The sequence below is a fragment of the Scardinius erythrophthalmus genome (assembly GCF_964197995.2).
Source record: "Scardinius erythrophthalmus genome assembly, chromosome: 18".
In the NCBI taxonomy this organism is placed as follows: domain Eukaryota; kingdom Metazoa; phylum Chordata; class Actinopteri; order Cypriniformes; family Leuciscidae; genus Scardinius; species Scardinius erythrophthalmus.
Window position 1 is genome coordinate 35,382,891 of NC_138238.1, and position 23,990 is coordinate 35,406,880.

General features: G+C 36.5%; 1 protein-coding gene across 1 annotated transcript; it reads right to left on the bottom strand.

Annotated features, from left to right (window-relative positions):
- Positions 1 to 5,138: 5,138 nt before the first annotated feature.
- LOC308706546 (paired box protein Pax-6-like) lies at positions 5,139 to 19,707 on the bottom strand. The gene is made up of 8 exons (XM_081392273.1): positions 19,487 to 19,707; positions 18,995 to 19,174; positions 17,532 to 17,690; positions 17,181 to 17,263; positions 16,945 to 17,101; positions 16,109 to 16,179; positions 14,227 to 14,332; positions 5,139 to 5,882 (listed from the first exon to the last, which is right to left on the bottom strand). Exons 2-8 carry the CDS (start codon positions 19,101 to 19,103, stop codon positions 5,803 to 5,805), a joined length of 765 nt encoding a protein of 254 aa, XP_081248399.1. The 5' UTR covers positions 19,104 to 19,174; positions 19,487 to 19,707; the 3' UTR covers positions 5,139 to 5,802.
- Between the last annotated feature and the right edge of the window lie 4,283 nt (positions 19,708 to 23,990).

The following is a 23,990-nucleotide window of genomic DNA, read 5'->3' on the forward strand; positions in this document are numbered from 1 at the left end:
CCTTCGCTGACTGTCAGACACATGAACATGTGGTAAACGATGCAAACTGCGACTTTGCAATATACCACACTTTAGTCCTTATATAGCAAAAGTGTTGTTGTTCCCAATATAGGCTAAGTGCATCACATTTACCGTTGTTCGGGGAAATTTTGCTGCTATTTTTATATTGGATATAAATGGCCTAAATGTGTGAGACGTTTCTTCATTTTGACTTCACATCACATAAGTCTCCATCTTTCTTTTTGTTTCGGCAAAAGTAATTTCCTGCCACCTCTGTTACAGTTAGCCTATAAATGACTCAGACATACTCAGTAACAAAGTTATTAACACACCAGACAATATAAAACATGCATGATCATATCTGTGAGCGCCTGAATGCTCATTTCCTGTTGTTTCATGAAAGTGCCTGCAAACCATCAGCTGTATTTCTCTCCCATCTTTTCCCAACCCCCCCAGCCCCTACTAGCAGAGTGCATCTGAAAGTGCTATTAGTGGGACATGACATGGGATCGCTAATGCCATGAGAGAGAGAGAGACAGGGAAAAAGAAAGAAAGAAGAGAGAGAGAGTCGGACAATCTGAGTTAATTTCTGCTTCACTTTAGCTAAAGCTAATATATAGTGTACTCATCAAGCGGCTTTTTTTCAGACTTAAGTTTAATGCGTTAACACTCAGATATGAAGCTATAAAAGGGACATGCATCCATAGACATAAAATTCACATGATTGGTGTTTTGCAGTCAAAGTGTCCCTTATGGAAGTAAAACATCAACAAAAAAATATGAACAAAAAATGTTCATATTTCATACTAGTAAGTCAAAGTCCAAATCAAACTTATCAAACTTAATTGATATAAGTACCAATGTAAAACATTATATAGAAACTGTGTCTATTCCTCGTTTAGTGAGGTCAAACATTAAATCTACTGTAGGATCTAGGAAAAATCTAATTGTGATTCAAACCAGAAAATCTCAATATTAGTGAACAAAAACCATTTCTAAAGCTAGGTCTTCTAAACATCAGATCGCTCACACCTAAGGCAGTTATTGTAATTGAAATGGTCACAGATAATAGTTTCGATGTACCTTACTGAAACCTGGCTTAAACCAAATGATTATTTCGGTCTTAATGAGTCTACTCCACCAGGATACTGTTATAAGCACGAGCCCCGTCTGATTGGTCGTGGCGGCGGTGTTGCAACAATCTATAGAGATATTCTTAATGTTACTCAGAAAACAGGTCACAAGTTTAATTCGTTTGAAGTACTTGTGCTAAATATTACGCTCTCAGATGTAAGAAATAAATCCCTATTATCTCTAGCTTTGGCTACTGTATATAGACTTCCAGGGCCCTATTCTGATTTCCTAAAAGAGTTTGCATCAAATCTATTGGTCAATGTCGATAAAGCATTAATTGTTGGAGATTTTAACATACACGTAGATAACACAAATGATGCGTTAGGGGCTGCGTTTACAGATTTATTAAACTCCTTTGGGGTCAAGCAAAACGTCACTGGTCCCACTCATCGTCTTAATCATACACTAGATTTAATTATATCACATGGAACCAATCCAACCGATATAGATATTATACCGCAAAATGAGGAAGTCACTGACCATTACATGGTAACTTGCAGACTACGTACTTCTGAAATTTGTCATGTTGCGCCACGTTATCGACCAGGCAGAACAATCCTTCCAACCAACTCAAACAAACCGATGATTCAGTGAACCCAAACAAACAGATGAACTAGAGGAAATGACTAGCACTATGAGCACCATTTTCTCTAGTACATTAGAAATTGCTGCACCAATTAGATTAAGAAAGGTTAGAGAGAAAACTAAAGCACCATGGTATAACAATGCTACGCATGTTATCAAGAGAGAAACCCGTAATTTAGAGCGAAATGGAAACAAACTAATTTAGAGGTCTTTAGACTCGCGTGGAAAGACAGTATGTCACGTTATAAAAAGGCCCTAAAAGCAGCCAGGGCTGAGCATCTCCGCAAACTAATAGAAAATAACCAAAATAATCCTAGGTTTTTATTTAACACCGTGGCTAGACTAACAAATAAACAGACGTTACCGGAGCAAAATATCCCGTTACAGTTTAGTAGTAATAATTTTATGAATTTCTTCACTGAGAAAATAGAAAGCATCAGAAACACAATTGTAAATGTACAATCTTTAATGGTGTCTTATGATTCAGCCTCAATTATCACCCCGCAAGAACAACTACAGCGCTTTACAACTATAGGACAGGAAGAGCTAAATAAACTTATCATTGCTTCTAAACCAACAACATGTTTATTAGATCCAATACCCACTAAACTACTGAAAGAAGGATTACCTATAGTGGAAGAGCCTCTCCTCAATATTATTAACTCATCTTTATCTTTAGGTCATGTTCCAAGAATATTCAAGTTGGCAGTTATAAAACCTCTCATTAAGAAACCGCAATTAGATCATAATAATCTAGCAAATTACAGACCCATTTCAAATCTTCCATTTGTGTCTAAAATATTAGAAAAAGTTGTGTCCGCTCAATTGTGCTCTTTCTTGCAAGAAAATGATATCTATGAAAAATTTCAGTCTGGATTCAGACCGCATCATAGCACAGAAACTGCGCTCGTTAAAATCACAAATGATTTACTTATAGCTTTTGACCAAGGCTGTATCTCAATACTAGTTTTACTTGATCTTAGCGCTGCGTTCGACACTATAGATCACAAAATACTCTTAGATCGACTACAAAATTACACTGGTGTTCAGGGACAGGCATTAAACTGGTTTAGATCATACTTATCAGACTGTTACCATTTTGTCTGTTTAAATGGGGAAAAATCGAAGATAACGTCAGTAAACTACGGTGTACCGCAAGGATCTGTGTTGGGCCCTCTGCTATTCTCAATATATATGCTGCCACTTGGAAATATTATAAGGAAACATGGAATTAGTTTCCACTTATGCTGATCACACTCAAATATATATTTCATCACGACCAGATGAAAACACAAAATGATCTAAGTTGACAGAGTGTGTTAAAGATATAAAATACTGGATGACGTGTAATTTTCTGCTATTAAATTCAGATAAAACGGAGGTATTACTTATTGGTCCAAAAAACTGCCCACAAAACCTCTTGCAATACAACTTTAATTTAGAAGGATGTCCTATTACTTTATCCACTACAGTAAAAGACCTGGGTGTTATATTAGACCGCAACTTGTCTTTCGAAAATCATATTTCATATGTTACAAGAACAGCCTTTTTCCACCTTAGAAACATTGCTAAGCTATGTAATATGCTATCTGTTTCTGATGCAGAAAATTAGTTCATGCATTCATGACCTCGAGACTAGATTAATGTAATGCTTTATTAGCTGGTTGTCCTGCATCCTCAATAAACAAGATACAGTTAGTCCAAAATGCCGCCGCTAGAGTTCTTACTAGATTAAGAAAATATGATCATATAACACCAATTTTATCATCTCTACATTGGTTACCTATTAAGTTCCGTATCAATTACAAAGTATTACTACTGACCTATAAAGCCCTAAACGGCTTAGCTCCAGTCTATTTAACGGATCTTCTATCGCCCTATAATCTATCGCGCTCTTTAAGATCACTAAATTCGAGGCTTCTGGTCACTCCTAGGATATCTAAGTCCACTAAAGGAGGGTGAGCGTTTTCACATTTAGCTCCTAAACTCTGGGATGGCCTTCCTGATATTGTTCGAGGCTCAGACTCGCTGTCCCAGTTTAAAACTAGATTAAAGACGCATCCCTTTAGCCAAGCATTCACATAATTCTTACCTTTTATACTACAGTTAAATCGGATCAAATGCATTAATATTGTGAACAGCAGCTATGCTAATTATTTCCCATCTGCTTTTCTGTAGCGTCCCGAGGTAAATAGTTCTTCAGCTCCAGTTTGTATCCAGCCTCTCATGGAGACTTCAGATGCCCCAACACCCGTGAAGAGACGACTCGACGCCCGTGAAGAGATGACTCAACGCCAGCGATGTTATGCCCTAAATTAATAAAACTTTATTTTTCTATGTACATTTCTGAAATGCACTTTCTGTAAAGCTGCTTTGAAACAATATGTATTGTGAAAAGCGCTATATAAATACATTTGAATTGAATTGAATTGAATATTTAATTATTTGGTTAAATTAACTAAAATAATTAGGGTCATTCATTTGGGTTGATGCTATATTTTGCATTTCAGACTACTACAAATCACAGTAGGCTACATGATTGGAAGATAAATGTTTTATTAAAGGGTTTAATGCATACATGAAAAGGAATGACTGAAGCAAGAGAACATTCACACCTGTTTTTTTGTTTTGTTTTTTGTTTTTAAATAAACAATATTTTAGGACTTTTTTAAAGAAGATGCCGTTTGCCCTAAAGAAAAAGGTAGACATACAAAGACGTTCTGTTCATTTTTTCAGTTCAACTTTTCATGGAAATTTATTTTGTAAGCAAAGTGTGTGTGTGTGCGTGCGTGCGTGTGTGTGTGTGTACTTGTACAACTATCTTTGTGAGGACCAGTTTGAGTTTTTGACCATTGGAGTGAGGATAAGAGAGTAAAGTGAGGACATTTTGGCCGGTCCTCACTTTCTGAGAGCCTTTAAAGGCCTGTTTGAGGGTCAAGTCTTGGTTTTAGGGATAAGGTTATAATTAGGTTAAGGGTAGGTTTAGGGTAAGGGTTCGGTTTAGGCACTTAGTTGTGATGGGTAAGGTTAGGGTAAGCGGCTAGATATTGCATTGTGTCAATGAATGTCCTCATAAAGATAGATAGATGTACAAGAATGTGTGTGTGTGTGTGTGTGTGTGTGTGTGTGTGTGTGTGTGTGTGTGTGTGTGTGTGTGTGTGTGTGTGTGTGTGTGTGTGTGTTAGTTAAATTAAACAGGAATGAAGACAGACGCTATTTCACTAGTGGTTTCACTCTTTCACACACACACACACACACACACACACACACACACACACACACACACACACACACACACACACACACACACACTATAGTTTAAGTACAGATATATAGTTTCCCAATATTCAAACATATTTCCTCATAAATTTGCTGTATGACAATATAAATTTGAACAAAGAAATGAGGAACACAAGAGAAACTGAACACAACACTACTGTATTTAAACAACAACACTTGGATTTGCAGATGAGCTTTATGCTGGAGATTGTTTTGGCAAAAAATGTTGCATACTAAACCCTCGCTTTGCTGATGGCCTTTTAAATCATTGATTTGTTCATTGGTCTTGAGTGCAAATCACATGATTGAGTCTCAGTCCCTGCCTTGATTGTCACAAGCTTACTGAGTGTTATCATATATCTGATTATGAAAATGATCACAACAAAAGAATGACTATAATGAGTGAGATTACAGTGGAGAATTGAGAAATTATAAAATAAATTGAAACCAGAATCATGTTCTTAAAAAAACATACAATGCTTCCCAGTTTAGAGAAGTTGCTCACAGGAACTCAAAGTCAGAATTCTAAAAACATAAGTCATTGCACAATGCATCATCATATAAATCATATACATTCCTGATTGTCTGAAATTGAATGGAAACAAATATGACACACTGTCATTAGATCTAAAAAAAAAATATGGCTAAAATAATAATTTTGAGTTTTGTTTTTTAGGTTCAACCAATAGAGGATCGCTTTCCTTTGAGTTGAGAACAATTTGTTCTAAAGGTTTTTGTTTTGTTTTTTACCTTTTGTAAACATAATTATTTAATATTCTAAAGCAAAATCTCCCTCCCCTTTTCTTACTGCAGTCTGGCCCAGTACATATTTTGATCATTTCCCGGTACCTGGACAGGTACAGAAACACCTGGAGAAATCAGACCTAAAGCAGAATAAGGAGGAAAATGTAATGTGTTAAAACAGTGCTATCAATAAGTAATAAGTAAATAATAAGTAAGTAAATAAATAAATAAATATGTAATAAAATATAGAAAAAAGTGAGTAATAAGTAAATAATTATGGAAGGACAAATTACTCAAAATTAAATAAATAAATAAATAAATAAATGTTGAAATATTAAAATAAATTATTAATTACATTTTTACTATTATATTTTTATTTGCTTTTTCATTTAAGCATGAGCTCGTGCCATTTAATTTTTAGATCAAGCATTCTGAGAGAGAGAGAGAGAGAGAGCAGGGCTCCAGACTAACTTTTTTTATTAGGAGCGCTGTAGCCCCTGACTTAAAATTTTAGGAGCGCAAGCAGAAAATTTAGGGGCACACCTTAAATCACCTTGCAATGCAATTATTCACATTTTCCCCCAAAATAACTGTATTACTGACAAATGCTTTGATAATAAATAGCCTTAACGTACAGAAATTACAATGTGCAGTTTTATTTTAAGTTCACAGGGCACCAGACTAACATTTGAGGGCAGCGGCACTAAGTTCTACAGAAAGTATTTGGTAGCACTGTGGGATGACAAAGCACTGAGCTTAATTTGAGGTGTATAGATAAAGTTAACTTTAATTATTATCATTCATAATGTCTTAATATTAATTCAAAAGCAAAATGAGTGACAAAATAGATATTAGGGAGTGAAAATAGCCAGTAAGCGTCCTCTGCAGCTATGTTTACAATAGTAATTTAATCTTTATCTTTTTTTTTTTTAAATAAGTGTGAGTTTTCCTACTTCTTGAAACTTTTAGTTTTATAAATAGGTACAATCTTTAAAGGATGAACAAAAAATGTTTTGGTCAACACATTAAAAATAACATTTAAATATGATAATATAGTTTTGAAGTGCTGGAAAAATATGTGTAGGCTACTGTTATAACCACAGTATACCATAGTTACAGTTAGTGTTACTACAGTAAATCCAAGGTGAATGTTGCTGATCTGTGGACCTAAAGCCTTCTATAACTTGTTCGCTCATTGCACATGTTTCTCCTGGTTTCCACGTCAGCGCTGTTTGATCTGATATGGTTTATAACAGATAATTCTGCGTCAAATCTGAATGTTTCTCACTGGATCTCGCAGCAATGTTATTAATTCTGTCGCAAACTCAATGGATTTCTTCACTGGATCTCCACGATGTAACTGTTTCGCGTGATCGCGATCGGCCCGCGACTGGCGAGAGAAGCTCTGCGCTGTCTATTATTGGTTCGAACTATTAAACGGTCTGTGAAGCAGAATGAGTGCTGAGTAGCGCAGTTTTTTTCCACTTTCATTTTGTTTTTATTTATTAACATGTCACGGCATACTCTATGCTTGAGGCTGAGATTGAGTGTTTAAACTGCGAAGTGCCTGCACTGTCTGCAAACTTCGTTTTCCCCGCAGTTCTGGGGTAGCGACTGCCACATTCGTAGCTCATGGAGTTCATCTCCTTACAGTACCCCAACCAGCTGAATTCTCGTAGCCAGTCTTCCCGAAAATAGTGGGTTCAGGCCTTTATCACCTTACAAACCTCTGACTCTGAATCATCATCATCCGACTTTGTCTGTCCGTGACATGGATATTTGTCTCCGTCTCCTTCCCACGGACGTTTACGCGCGCTCGATTATCTCTAGGACCCTCCCCCTCCACACATTAGCCAGTTACAGTGGCCATTCCCTATTCTTCTCACACTCATTGGCCTGCCACACATTCCAGATTCATTGACGCGCCCCTTCCACGTTTAACGTGAAAAAATAAAAAAATAAATTACTGGTCGCACATGTGCGACTGGGTGTAAAATTCAGTCGCACACTCTCAAATTTTGGTCGCAAAATGCGACCATTTGGTCGCAGTCTGGAGCCCTGGAGAGAGAGAGAAAGAGAGAGAGAGAGAGAGAGAGAGAGAGAGAGAAAGAGAGACTTGACAAAAACCTTTAATTACAGTTTAAAAATAGAATTTCATAATTCCACAATTATACACTCACACACAAAAAAAAAAAAAAAAAAAATTATAACATCTTATCTAAACAACCATCACTTATCTTGCATAAGATTCCATTTAAACACCAAAATTCCTCAAACATTACCAATTTTCCAACAAGTTCATAGTAGGCAAATTCAACCGTTAAACGAGCAGACAACAAACCTTTGTATGTTAAAACAATATTGGTGGAACCTTTCCCCACAATCTTAGCTTTTCTTGTCAACCATATGCTTAATTTAGCTTGTCCATACAAATAATTCAAAAAGACATCAACATTCCTTGTTTTATATCGATACTTTGGACCATAAATAAAACTTTCTTGACTAAAAACATGACCCAACATATCACACCACTCTTTTAACATCTGAAAAAGTGGCTCCAATCTATTACACTCTGAAAACAAATGAAAAATAGATTCAATTTCTGGACAAAAAGGGCAAATATCAGTAGAACTGGAATCTAAGTGAGCTTTGTGTTTATTGGTTGTTACTATTCCATGTATGATCCTCCACTGTAAATCGCCAGTTCTTTTATCAGTAGGAGTCTTATATAAAGTTCTCCAGCTGCGTTTGGGTGAGAGATCTGTGCCAAATATCTCTTGCCATTTTGACTCACGTACTTGTTTCAATTCTTGAAACCGCATTACTTTTACGCAGACATAATACATGGATTTCTTGCCCACCTCATGAAAGGATTTTAGTTCTGGAGTACTGAAAGTAAGCAGTTTTCCCTCCTCCTCCTGCCATGACACTACACCAACTTTTACTTCCAGTTCTGGAAAATCTTTTACATTGTCATCATCTTTTTGTTCTGATACTTCTTTATCCAAAGCACATTTAAAATCAGAGGGTACAGCAGTTACAATTTCAGTTAAAAGTCTTTCAGAAAAACGCAAGGATTTCACATCAATCTTTATCGCAATGTTTTCCGGGGCCAACCACCCGTCTTTATCCAGGAAGCATGACACCTTAGTGAGACCTGCTCTTACAAGTGCATTTCTCACTGAAACAGAATTTAAACTTTTTACAGACAGCACAGGGTTATGAATTATGGGTTCTTCTTTTCCCCAAAAACCGTTGACAGGTCCTTGTTTTCGAGAGTTTGAAAAAACTTTCCAAACTCTAAGCATTGTCTTATAAAACGGCGTTAGACCAGTTAAGTCCACTCCACCAAGGTCCATTAAAAAAAGATGTCGATCAAGGCCCATCTGTCCTCCTTTTCTCAACAGTCCACAGGCTACATCTGTCCAGCTGATGTGCCTTTTATACAAAAGTCTTTGAGCAGCCTGTAATCTAAAGGCAGCAACTCTGCATTCAATATCAATAAGTCCTTGTCCTCCTTCGCAAATTGGTAGATACAGGACAGCCGCTCTCAGCCAGTGCTGCCCAGACCAATAAAAATTAACCAATTGTCTCTGAATATCTTTAATGAGGTTTAAAGGAGGGTCCACAATGGCCATTTTATGCCACAATGAAGATGCAATTAAGTTATTTACTATCAAGACTCTTCCTCTATATGATAATCGAGGAAGTAGCCATTTCCAATTTGACAAACGTACACACATCTTCTCTATTATTCCATCCCAGTTTTTCGTTTTATACAAATCTGAACCTAAAAAAAACCCTAAAAACTTGAAACCATCTCTACTCCATTCAACATTTCCAGGCAGTACTGGTATAGAACTTGTGGTTCCGCACCATAGAGCTTCGCTTTTCCCCCAATTTATTTTAGATGAAGAAGCCTTTTCATAGCACTGAATACAACTTAATATACTTTGTATATCTTCTTTATCCTTAATTATCACAGTGAGGTCATCAGCATATGCAGAAAGTTTCATGGGTTTATTAAATGATCCTTCAATGTGCAAACCTTTCAATGACATTCTTATTTTACACAATAATGGTTCAATGACTAAACTGTAGAGCTGACCAGATAATGGGCATCCCTGCCTTATTCCCCTTCGGACTTTAATAGGCATGCTTAACCCTCCAGGGACTTTTACCATACATTCTGCTTTTTCATAAAGTAATCTAATCCATGAAATAAAAACATTCCCAAAGCCATATTCTCTCAAAACATCGAACAGATAAGAGTGATCCACTCTGTCGAATGCCTTTTCTTGATCTAAGGATAGTATTCCTAAATCAATTTTGTTTAACATTGAGTAGTCAATGACATCTCTTATAAGAAATAAATTATCTCTAATGCACCGGCTTTTTATACAATATGACTGGTCCGGATGAATTAATGCGCCCATATATTCATTCAATCTATTAGAAATACTCTTCGAAAAGATCTTATAGTCTGTTGTCAATAAGGCTACAGGCCTCCAATTTTTAAGCAAAGTAAGATCACCTTTTTTTGGCAGCAGAGAAAGAATTGCTCTTCTGCAACTAGTAGGTAAAAGTCCAGTTTTCATTGAACATAAAATCACTTCATAGTAATCTTCCCCAATAATTTCCCAAAACTGTTTGAAAAATTCGGAGGGGAGACCATCTAATCCAGGGGATTTTCCAATTGATAATTCTTGCATAGCTTTAGTTACTTCTTGAAAGCTTAAAATACAATCTAAATCTTCTTCATGCTCTGGCATAAGTTTTAGAATTGACTCAAAAAGTTCCGTTTTACTGTCCAAATCTGTCAATTCTTTATCATACAGTTTAGAATAAAAATCAACAACAAAATTACTCATTTCAGATGGGTCATAAAATAAATCACCACTATCATTTCTTAAACACAACATTTGTTTCTCTTGACACACTTTTCGTTCTAAATTAAAAAAAAAAGATGTTGGTCCATCAATATCTCTAATATGAGAAAAACGGGCTCTAATAAGAGCTCCTTTTACTTTTCCATGTAATATGTTTTCTAACTGTAGTTTTTTTTCATATATAACATTTTGTAATTGATTTTCATGTCTTTCCAACATTTTCTTTTCAATTTCAAAAATCTCATTTTCAAGTTCTTTAATCGTATTTTCCATTCTTTTTGAGGAATAACAAGTATATTGTTGGCAGAAAACTTTAATTTGGGTTTTTCCGACTTCCCACCACTGTATAATATCTCTAAAATCATTTTTATGCATCTGCCACGTCTGCCAAAATAACTTAAAATTTGCACAAAAAACAACATCTTGTAACAACTTCTTGTTGAAATGCCAGTATGAACCCACTTTATGTTGTTTTGACAATACACAATCTATTGTAATCATTTTATGATCTGAAATAATATTAGGAATAATATTAGCATTACAGACTCTATTCCTTGAATTATTTGAAATGTAAAACCTATCTAATCTTGCAGCATGAATCATTCCTTCTGCAACCTTTACCCAAGTATACTGCTTTAAAGAAGGATTTTCAGTTCTCCATATATCATTTAACTCAAACTTCTTAATAATATTTGTCAAAACAGATGAAGACTGATGATGTGTTTCTTCATTATTTCTATCCATATTAAAATCTAAAGTACAATTAAAATCACCTCCCAAAATCACAATATCATTTGATTTTAATGTATTTAAAAAAACTTCTATTTTCTTAAAAAGAACACTTCTCTCAGGTCCTTTATTATTTGCGTAAATATTCACAAAAATTACATTTTGAGTATTTACTTTAGCTTTTACAGCTAATAAACGACCTGGCTCTATCTCGTGTTTAGATAAAAAGATAACCTTACAGCTTGGACTAAAACATATAGCTACACCCGAACTAACATTAGAGCCATGACTAAGAATATATTTTCCTTCCCACCATAGACCCCATTCTACTTCATTGTTTTTATCACTATGGGTCTCTTGAAGGAAAGTCACTCCAATATTTTTAAGTTTTAAACATTCTGAAAGCACAGCTTGTTTTCTTCTATCTCTAAGGCCATTTACATTTAAAGATGCTACTCGCAAAGGCTCCATGAGACAGAAAAGAAGAAGAAAACAAGAAAGAAAAGAGAACAAAGGAGACAGAGACACAGCCATTACATTTATTTAAAACTTCCCCCTATCTCCTTTCCTACTCTTTTCCTTTGCCTTACCGCAGCTATATGTTTTTTCAACCGAAAACGTTTCTGTTGTGATAACACAGAAAAATTATACGTTTTCCGCGCCAACACCACTGAAGCAACGAACTTATCAGCATCCGGGAAATAATCAGCAACATTTACCTTTTTTCCTTTTGTTTCATCCAGAAACTCATTAATCTGTTCGACTGTATACAACTCATCTCCTACTTTCGGACAATCAGATATATCAGAGCAACTATCGTCAAAAATTAATCCATCATCCTCCTGACTCATTGATAACTCTCCAGAAACCACCTCCTCAACAGTCACCACCTTTAAAGCTATTTCACTACTACAACAAGGCTGCTCTTCTTGCAAAACACCAGCAAATTTACTAGAATTTGCACTCACCTCATTTTCTTCACCTGTATCCACACCTTGGCCCTCTGAAACTTTCTCTGGTTCCCGATTTTGGTCAACCTGACTCTCCATTGTAGCCTGAATCGGATCAAACTGACTCTCCATTGTAGTTCGATTCGGATCAAACTGACTCTCCATTGTAGCCTGATTCGGATCAACCTGACTCTCCGTTATAGCTTCATTTTCCACATCTTTTTCTTCTCTTACCCGAGTCTCATCTGGTCTCTTTTTATGCGGACACACGAATCTTTTGTGACCGATATCGCCACACTCAAAGCATCGTAAGCTTTCAGTGCTTGCATATAACACATAGGAACTATCTCCATCATTTGCTCTAAACGACACATCTAGAGTTTTATCCTGAGAATTTAAAAGCATGTGAACTTGTCGTCTGAATGACAATACGTGCTTTAAAGCTGGATTTTTACATCCTAAAGGTACCATCTTAACTGGACTGACTAATTTCCCAAAACGAGACAATTCTTTGACGATCGCTTCATTTTTAATAAACGGAGGTACGTTTGAAATTATAACTTTTGTAGCCGGTGCATACAAAGGAGTTGCCGGCACAAACATCCCCTTCACCCAAAGCCCATTTTCAATTATTTGATTAACAAGTGGTTCAGTCTTCAAAAAAACGACGACAGCTTTATTCATGCGCGAGGCTGAATTAATATTTTCATGACCAACCTGATCACCGACTACAATCAACACGTCCTCTATCGAAGCGGTCGGCTCCGGTACACACCTAAACCCATTCCGGAGGGAAACCGAGCTCGTTCCCCCCGCCATGCGGACGCCGAAAAGGCCACACGGGGAAACAAAAAAAAAGAAAGAAAAACCCTAAACTATCTTAACCTTACCAAACAAAAATAAAGGAAAAAAGAAAAAATAGGAAAAAAGAAAAACCACTCCCAATATTTAAAGATAAAGAAAGAGTTGAAAAACAATAATATAACACAATTAGAAACGCTCTCACACACATCCACTCACGCAAACCCACTCCTCCATGAGAGAGAGAGAGAGAGAGAGAGAGAGAGAGAGAGAGAGAGAGAGAGAGAGAGAGAGAGAGAGAGAGAGAGAGAGAGAGAGAGAGAGAGAGAGAGAGAGAGAGAGAGAGAGAGAGAGAGAGAGAGAGAGAGAGAGAGAGAGAGAGAGAGAGAGAGAGAGAGAGAGAGGTCTCTGTGCAGTGTCTCTCTCTATTAACAACAAAGCTGTAAGTTTAATTACTTCAAAACCAGCAATGAAACCCCCTCATTGCTGAGAAATATAATGTAGCGATTATAATATATAGTGAATATAATGTAGTGAAGCCATCTTCTTAATAAAAGTTGCGGGGCAGCATGTTTGTGTGTGTGTGTGTGTGTGTGTGTGTGTGTGTGTGTGTGTGTGTGTGTGTGTGTGTGCATCATGAGCACGAGTACGAGTGTGTGCGCTTCAGTGAAAACAGTGGATTAATATAGAACGTGATTAAACTGACTGGAACTACCTGCGCATTAAACTCTGTTTTATTGCATACCTTCCAACCAATCAGAATCGAGTATTCAGACAGACCATGGTATAGTAAAAAAAAAAAAAAAAAAATATATATATATATATATATATATATATATATATATATATATATATATATATATATATATATATATATATATATATATATATAGAGAGAGAGAGAGAGAGAGAGATATTTAGATATATATATATATATATATATATATATATATATATATATATATATATATAATAAGTGAGTAATAAGTAAAAAGTAAATAATAAGTACATAATCAAGTAAATAATATGTAAAAAATAAGTCATAAGTATATTTATAATAATGAATAAATAATGCAAAGATATTGTTAGGATCTTGGACCAGCTCTCAGACTGACCTGTGCTGGTGTTGGTTGAAGGAGGAGCTGTCAGATGAGGAGAGGAGTATGACGGAGACGGAGACAGCATGCAGGAGTACGAGGAGGAAGATGGAGATGAAGCAGACTGCACACGAAACACCAGTAGAGGGAGACAACAACACCCAGACACAGATAAAATAGTGTTCAAAATGCATTGAAGAACAGAAGCATAGTACACGCATATACTCTGCACAGTATACATACTATAATATATCACTATACAACTATATTTGCCAAAATGTACAAAAATAAGAACTGCATGTCCCCCAATGAAAATGCACTAAACTCGACCTTCCAAATCCATTTCCAGTGAGATTAACTATCCTGGTAATTGTTATAGAGTCCCAATAGTAGCGGGACTCTTGGCTTGCTTTTTAGCGCAATTTTCCACCGGACAAAATTGCGATTGTTAACTCATGATTTCTGTTCTGTGCGTCTGTGCGCACCAATCTTGCACTTCTATCTACTCCTCAACCAGACCACCTAGAGACTTCGGGTTTTCGGCATTATGTTAAGGAAGGTCTAATCTCGGGAACGCACAAAAAAAAATCCAGGAAAATCTCTCAGTGTTGTGATCCCATGACGTGAGAAAATTGCGCTAAAACACTCACTGAGTTTTTATTACTTGTTTTTATTGCCTTTTCCCGATCACATTATGTGGTATCAATCGAAATCTCAAATTTCACTCAAAATTGTCCATTGTGTTATGGAAACAGCAGGCTTCTTTAAAACCTTTTAGCAGGCTCAATGTCTTTTGATATCAACTTGGTTAGACATGTGGCTTTGACTTTCTAGCAATTTTAGAGTCCAAATTATTTTTAATTTCTTTCCATTCTGCAAATAATCCGGTGAGTGGTTTTTAAAGACGAATAGCCTATAGGTCTGTTTTCCAAATCATTTATGCATTACAATCATTTAAGTTCAGATCTATGGTCAAAAAGGGGGGTGACAGTTAACAGGTTAATCTTTTTCTTTACTCATTATTTCATTCGATTGATAAAAGTTAATACATTTTATGCAATATTGAAAGAAAAATGTAAAATAACGATGTTTATATAAAAATAACTCGATGTCATGCGACAATGCATTACTCTTTGAAACCTTAATCACTGAATAAAGCCTAAAATGTTGCTTATTTTTAGAAAATAGGAGGCAGTGCATCTTCAGTAAGTCAGCCAGTATCCTGGTGTGAGTACACAGATTTTTTAGTGCTCACTGATAACAGTTCTATTGTCACCACGAGAGGGCACTCATACATAACAGCACACAAGTACATATGCAGTAGTCTCAGCCTCAGACGTCACGCCCACGGAACGTTGGCTAAACGTCTGATGCATATGGCACACTTTTCTGGAAACACTTCAGGAGTTTCGAAGTCACGACCTGATTGGTTGAATTCTACAGGATGTCCGCGAGACGCGTGTGTCACGTTCTTTAACGGTCCGTCTGGTAACAAATGCCGTGACGCCAAAACCCCTCGTGGAAGAAGAAGACAAATGAGCGCTTACCAGGATCAACTAAACGCTGGATTTTCAAAGTATGTGAAGTTTGTGGCTCCATTGTTGCAGTAAACTTGCACAACGTTCTTGAATAAATAATTTATTAAATGCGAGCCGGTCTGTTATTGTAGGGACATCGACATTATATTGGCACAGCCCCTAAACATGACGCGGAACAAAACGAACTGTGATTGGTTGCGTTATATGTCAGTCAAACGTCCTCTTGGCCAAGAAAAGCTGCGATAAATTCCAGACCTTCTGCCGTCAGTCTGAAGGTCTGGCTACGCGAGACTACATATGCAGTATAAACTGGCATTGCAATGGTTTGCTAAATATGAATCTCATGAAATGAGCAGTCTCACCTGGAGCCCAGTATAGACTGAGAGAGAGTTATAACTGGAGAGAGCCGTGTCACTCTGACTGATCATGGATGCTAAACACACAAATAAGGAAGATGAGAGAAAAACATTATTCTCAGCGCCAAGTACAGTATGCACTATACCCTTACCATTATTAAAACATCAAAACCATGAAAGAATGCAAATGAAATGCAGGAATTATGTAGATAAACGTTAGCTTCTTCAAAGTCATTACCATTTTGAAAAGTATAAAAAAACATATTATAAATTTGAGTTATGTAAATAAATGTATATGCAGGTAATTTCAAAATTCATTTCAAACGTTTGTTTCCTCAAAATGTTTTTAAGTTAATCAGAAACATAAATTCAGTCTCACACACATAAAAGAAGAATAGGAAAAAACATCCGTAAGTACAGATTACCTCAACCATTAATGAGTATGAATTCTTAAGAATAATCAATATTTCATAGAATTAGTTTACTATTTTACAATAACATTAAAACAACAGAATCATGAAAGAACACAAAGGGAAGTATGGGAATTATGTAAGTAACCAAAATTCAATTTTAATTTCTTTAAAGTCACGATTAAAAAATCATAAAAGTAAATAAATAACAATTTAGTTAGGTAAAGTTTAGTACAATTTAGTTTAAGTATGAAAAGTATAAATTGATGTAATTTGAGATAAATTCAAATGCAGCTATAGGTCAAAATTATTTTTAAACATTTAAGAATATTTTCGTTTATTAGAAACATGGGAGAAGGGGGGGGGGGGGGGATCCTATTCTAAGCGGCAAGTACAGTATGCAAATTTTCCAACGTAAATGTCTGTTCTCACCTGCGCTGTTGCCATGCGGATGATGATAGACAGATGAATTAAAGGATGTGTTCAGTGGAGCGTGTGTTTGAGCACAGGACGTCCCGCCTCCAGTCTGCCTCTGGTTCCGCAGCTTCTCCTCGCGCCTCCATTTGGCTCTTCGATTGGAAAACCACACCTGTCAATCAAGGTCCAGAGAAAGAATATATGAAACGATCTATTCCAGCATTTTATTCTATTCCAGGACAGTAACTTACTTGTATCCGTGCCTCTGGAAGGTCGATTTTGTTTGCAAGCCGCTCTCGTCCGAAAACATCCGGGTAATGTGTTCTCTCAAACTCTGTTAGATGAAGTTTAGTAGTTGAGTGTACTTAAATCTTTCTATAAAATAAATGTCACATTCTCAGAAAAAAAAAAAACTGTGACCTTTGTCCCTAAAGAGTGCACATTAGTACCTCAAAGGTGCATATTGGTACCAAAAGTGTATATATTAGTCCCTAAATGGTACATATTAGAACCTTTTTAAAGGTATCCTCTAAGTGACAGCTTTTATAAGTTTTTTTATTTGATGCAATACTTTTTTAAGCTTTTATTGTCTATTTTCTCACCTTTCTCCAAGGCCTCGATCTGCTCTGTTGTGAAGCTGGTTCTGTTGCGCTGAAGTTTTCTCTTTAACTGCAGCCTCAGTTGAGACTCTTCTCCTTCAACTCTTTCTACGTGTCCTCCTCTTCCTGCCATCCGCCCATCCATGTCCACCAGGCAGTCATCTGAAACGGAACAAAAACTGTTACCGATTGAGAACGCATAACAGAAATACATAAATGTTTAGATCTAAGTCAATTGCTCGGTGCACTGCTGACCTCACAAAGCTGAAAGTGTGGTTTTATGAATTCTTAAGAATAATCATTAGTTCATAGTCACTTTGGCTTGCTCCGTTTGGGATTAAAAGACAATATTATCGCACTATATTTAACGGCACTGACACTATGGCATGAGAACAAAATCTGAACTGAATTGGCCCAGCCAACTGGGAACGTTCTCAGAACTTTAGCTTACGTTGTGGCAAGTTTCTCTCAAAATTACGAGCAAATGTTCTTCCAGTAATGTTAATAGAAAGTTAATTCAAAGTGATGTGGTCTTTAATATTGTTCTCAAAATGTTAGCACAAAAAACATTCATAGGCCTACATCATTCATTGAACGAAATATTTAAAAAATTTCAATATTCAGAGAACATTCAAAAGCAACATTTCCATAATGTTTGCATTATGATAAAATGGAATGTTTCCTAAACATTCATATCACCAAGAAAAACATTTTGAAAATGGATGTTTTGAACATAACGTTTTCATAATTTCATGGGAACTTTAGCTAGATGGTTTTTTTTTGCTGGATAATGACAGTAACTTTGCAACATTGACACTGTTGTTTAAACTGATCTGAGCTGAATAACAACTCTATTGTCTTCTTCTGCTTTACAGATTAAATTGACAAATTTTGCAACATTAACACTGATATTTTCCTGTTTATTAATGTGAAGCTGCTTTGAAACAATCTGGTGCAGGTATGACGTCAAAACCCGGAAGACTAATTCACCCCTGGTTCCCTCAAGATTTTCCTATGGGGTTTTATAAAGGTTTATTTTTATTTTTATTTATGAGTAAAATAAAGCCTGTGGTAAACATAACTTGGCGATACTTTGACATTATACAATGTAAACTACACACACTCACACCCCAAACTGCCTTATCTAGTTACTTATTAGAAACATATACATTTTCAAAAACATGGTTTTCGGCATATGGGTGTGTGTGGAATTTTCATTGCAGAAAATAAATGTGACTTGATTTGACATTTTACTATTTTACAATAACATTAAAGCATCTAAACCAAGAAATAGCAGAAGTATGGGATTTATGTTAACTGGTAGGAAGGTTGGTTTAAATGACTCATTTTTAAACTAACAATTGTACGCATACATTTTAATGTATATATAATATGTACATATAGGCCATCTAATATGGCCTAGAGGAGGTAGAACAGTGTTTTCAACCAGGCCTGGCTCCTCTCACCCGTGCTGTGCTGCTGGCTGGGACCGTTGCTCTGCTGATGGTACCAGTCATTGGATCCCCTCCAGTTTGAAGTGTTCTGGAGATTCAGCATGGTTAACCTCTCAAACATCACGCACTTGCCCACTACAGCCTCAGAATGGAAAGAGACTGTTTCGATTTAATTTAGACTCTCCTTTGACCCTGAACAACGGAGACAGAGTATCAACTTGTGCGAGGATGAAGCATGAGTTCACACACATTAAAGTGAACTACAGTACCATCATTCTATACATATAAAGAAAGAGTCTGTTACATGAAGTTGATAGTACACTGTATAGCAGTATTGATTTATGCGTGCACTTCAGATTTGTGCATTTGAAAAAAATATGTGGATTAAAAATAATACGTTCACTGTCTGTAATTACACGGCACCATTTAATAATCACAGACGGTTTGTATTATTTCTATATTTTTCTATATTATAATATATTATCTAACATTAGGAGTGCTTACTGTATGCCTCCATATTATTACAGAGAAGCTCTGTCAGTGTGAATGTGATATCGGTGCAGCGGTTAGTTTAGATTCAGTGTTTAGTTTTGTGAACTTTTGGTAACACACTTTACAATTGTTGTTAACATTAATTTGCTACATTAGGTAACATGAACTAATCATGAACAATACAGCATTAATATTAATATATGTAATGATTCACGTCTGTGTTCCTCTGTCTTGTCCTGTGTTTAGCAGTTCCCTGTTATGTTGATTAGTCTCCCCAGGTGTTTCTGATTAACCACGCCCCCTTGTTATCTTGTTAAGCTTGTATGCCTGTGTATTTAAGCCCTGTGTTTAGTCTCTGTTTTTGTGTGTTCTTGTTCTTTTATGTTGGCTGTTTGGTTCCTGTGTCTTGGTTCCCTAGTCTGAGTTTGTCTAGTTTTGGGTTTATTTAATAAAGTTTGCTGCACGTGGCTCTTGCTTCCTCCTATCATTCAACCCCAACATAACAATATTAATATTTACTAATACATTTTAAGATCAAAAGTTGTATCTGAAGCGTTTCGAAGCATTATTGCTTTCTGATACAATTGTGTCGAAAATGGTTCATTACTCGAAGCTTCATTCAGATAGAAATTGCAGCACCATCTCCTGGTGGAGTAAATGTAATGCAACAAAGCTGACAACCATAAAATGCAAGTAACGCCCCGTTTATTACGTGTTCACCGAGGCGATCAAAGCTGAAACAGTGTTAGTGCTACTCATTTATGTAGGTGAATTTTACAGATACTGATGAATTTCATGTGTTCACCTTGATAATAAAACATTAAGCATGATGTGTGTGTGTGTGTGTGTGTGTGTGTGTGTGTGTGTGTGTGTGTGTGTGTGTGTGTGTGTGTGTGTGTGTGTGTGTGTGTAATTATTTCTTTAGACAAGGACAGAAGATCAGACCAGCTTAAAAAAAAGTTGGAAACCATCACAGAAATTCTAATGGGTTTATATTAAAATAGGAACCATTGGCTTTTACCATTTAAACCACTACATAATTCTTTTTTGTAACTGTGTGTTTGGGACATATTCCATTAGGATTTAATGCCCCCACCAATACAACCCAACACATATCATAGACCCACAGAGACCACTATAATTCCCATTACAACCAATAAAATTCCCATGAAAACCATTAAATCCAATAGAATTTCTGTAATGGTTTCTATGTTTTTTTTTTACCTTCACTTTTATAAAAAATACAGCCGCCAGGTTTCAAACCTGTCAACACTGGATTGGGCTGTCAAAGCAGTCAGGTGGTTCACTACAGGAGTGAACCAGTGTGTTTGCTTCAGAAGTCATTTTCACGGGACTAGTGACGTAATGATACAAGCTCCGAAGCAGTGGTTCATTGCAAGGACCGTTCGAGTTCGAAGCAAGCTTCGGAGCGTCAGTGTCAGACGTAACATCACTATCTGTTAGTATTAGTCAGAGATGGGACCAAGTCACACATGTGCAAGTCTCAAGTAAGTCTCAAGTCTTAACCTTCAAGTCTCAAGTAAGTCCCAAGTATTTTTTTCTTGGGCAAGTCAAGTCAAGTCAAGTCACAGGCTATGTCAAGTCAAGTCAAGTCAAGTCCTGTAGTAGGTCAAGTCAAGTCCAAGTCAAGTCACCTTATTATTGTAATTTTACCTGCAGAATCTGATCTAAATAAAGTGAAAAGACCAGATATAAGTAACTGTCAATAAATTACAACAATTTGGATTTGCATTGTAAATACTCATGTTCAGTAAAATACACCATGGAATCAAACAAAATTGTAACTTCATAAAATTATTTATTTTTCACTTCTGCCAACAGTGTTTAAAATGTATCGAAGTTTAATGTTGTACGTAAACTGTGTTTACAATAAGTGTATTGTGATTGTCAAAACATTTTAGTAACTAAACTGAATTGTATTCGGTTTAGTGACAACATGTTACAATGTTTACATAGTACAATTTCTGGTAAGCTATGCTTTTTTATTATTTAAATTCAATTCAATTATTGTGATCTGATTTAATATTGACTCATTTGGATAAATATTAGGTAGGCTACACAAGATAGCCATTCATTTTTCTCAAGAAAAAAACAACTCACCTAATGCTGTAAACATACAGAGAGATATATAATGCATATAATAAATATAATAAATATGTAATAGTACACATATTTAGAAAAATACTTTTTTTTTCTAGCCAACTAACGTGCTAGGTCATCAAATGGCTTTCCTGGGGTAAATGTTATGTGACATTTGTTCTCCAGCTGTTTTATTGACCCATTTGTTTGATTGATTGGTCGATATTTGGTATGAGGAATATACATTTATACATAAGTTGTAGCCTACTGTATCTTTCAACATTGTTCATTCGTGTTTATTTACTAGCTAGAGATGATCGGTTCACCTGTCGCTATAGGGATCTGTCGCGTCACATAAGCGCCAAAACGTATTGTTTGAATTTCGTAATAAAAGTGACAGAATCTGAGAGCTGAGATTTTTTTATATCATAAGTAACCTGCTCTTGCGTCGCGATTTTTCTGTGCGTGAGAAAATGAATGTGTGGCGTGAGAGCATGTGAAAAGTGTCGCGTGTCTCTCACGGTGAATGCGTGAGTTGGCAGCTCTGTCTGGCTGTCCGCGATGTTAATGTTGCATGTCTTGCAAAGCGCTGTTCGTCTTTTGCCATCTTGTGAATAATTCTTGAAGCCGAAAGCGATGACCCTCGGAGTCAGTACCCCTCCGGCTGACATGTTGATATGATATCTGATCTAAGTGGGCGTGGTGTGCAAGGTACGAGAGGGCGCGCGCGACTGATGATAGTGTCGTGATCCAGTCATGACAACGCTATTCTCAGCCTGCGCTCCAGCTGGGTAATCAACTTTATTTTTAAAAATAATTTATATATTTTATATTCAAACTGAAAACATGATGTGATTAACACTCAAGTCATTCAAGTCATCGTGTCTCAAGTCAAGTCAAGTCCCGAGTCTTTAACTTCCAAGTCCGAGTCAAGTCTCAAGTATTTTATTTTTTGTCAAGTCAAGTCACAAGTCATAAAAATAGCGACTCGAGTCGACTCGAGTCCAAGTCACCAAGTCACAAGTCCCCATGTCTGTCATAGACTGTAAAAAAATATGGACGACGCCCCTTCGCTCTCTTCCATTGGTGAGAACTGAAGCCGCCAGAGTCCCGATATGGCGCTGACATATTGGAACTTGAGTCTGCGCAGTAGCGATTTCGGGACCAGACCTGCGCAGTAGTGAGCAGGAAGTAAAGCCGCGAGATCAACGCTCCGCCCTCACTCTCGCAGAATGCACTCAGGGAGAGTGGATTCTGCACACTTTTTTAAAAATTGATTGCAGTACGACAAGAGGCTTGTTAAAATAAAGCAAATACAATCTCCTCAGTCCTCCGAAGATCCCGAAAAAAATGTCCGTTGGTGCTTCAGTGACTACTTCGCTCGGAGAACCTGTCAATCACAGCTGTCAATCATGACGTTACACCACCGCATCACGTAACTAACTAAAAACCAACTTATTTTGGAAACAGATACTAGAACTTACATCAGCGTGATAAAAACGACAGCAAATGAAAGAAACCACCTTTGGAAAAAAGATATTTGAAGTGTAATTTAATTGTTTAGTTGGTCTCGCGTCCCGTTGAATAACATGGGGAGGCGGGGCTTATGACCTATACTAGGACCAGTCACCGGGGGGCGATCGAGACGTTTTGGCTTCACTTTTCAGGGCTTGTGCGGCACGCTTGGTATTAGTTAATGCACTGTGAGCTAACGTTAATAAATGTTGTAAAAATATATTGTTCATTGTTGGCTCATGTTTGTTAATGCTTTTAGTAGGCTAATGTTAACTAATGGTACCTTATGTAAAGTGTTACCAGACTTTTAGTTTGTATGTGCTTGTTTTTGTTTTGTTCCTATTTCCTTTGATCCCTACATTCCCGGCGTTGCCTGTTCGTTACTATAATTACTGGTTATGTTGAGCACCTGATTCTTGTTATGTTCCTCTTTATCGTAGCATATATAGACCCCCATGCAGTTTGTTCAGTCCTTTGTTTGGTAGTTATGGGAGGAACGAAGCTTTTCGAAAATTTGAATCAATTGAATCATGATTCACTGTTTGTGAAGCGCTCGAAACGCCACCTGCCGGTGACTCCTGCTGGTCAACACGGAAAATGCAAATAAATGCAACGAAAACCTTCATATAAAAACACCTTTTTGCAAACCAATTGCAAATGTTTTAATGAAAGCGTATCTATTAAATGCAATTCACAAACTATCCAATATACTTATGAAGTGTCAGTATATGTTTTTTTTTTTTGTGGAATAATTTATGGAGAGCTTGGTTAATCAGTCCAATAAGTAACTAAAATGACGACAACAACAACAACAAACATAGACAATAGGCTTGTTTGAGATGAGCAAAATCTGCGCAGAATCGATCACCGGTGATCAGCGCGAGATGCATGCCGGTTAGAA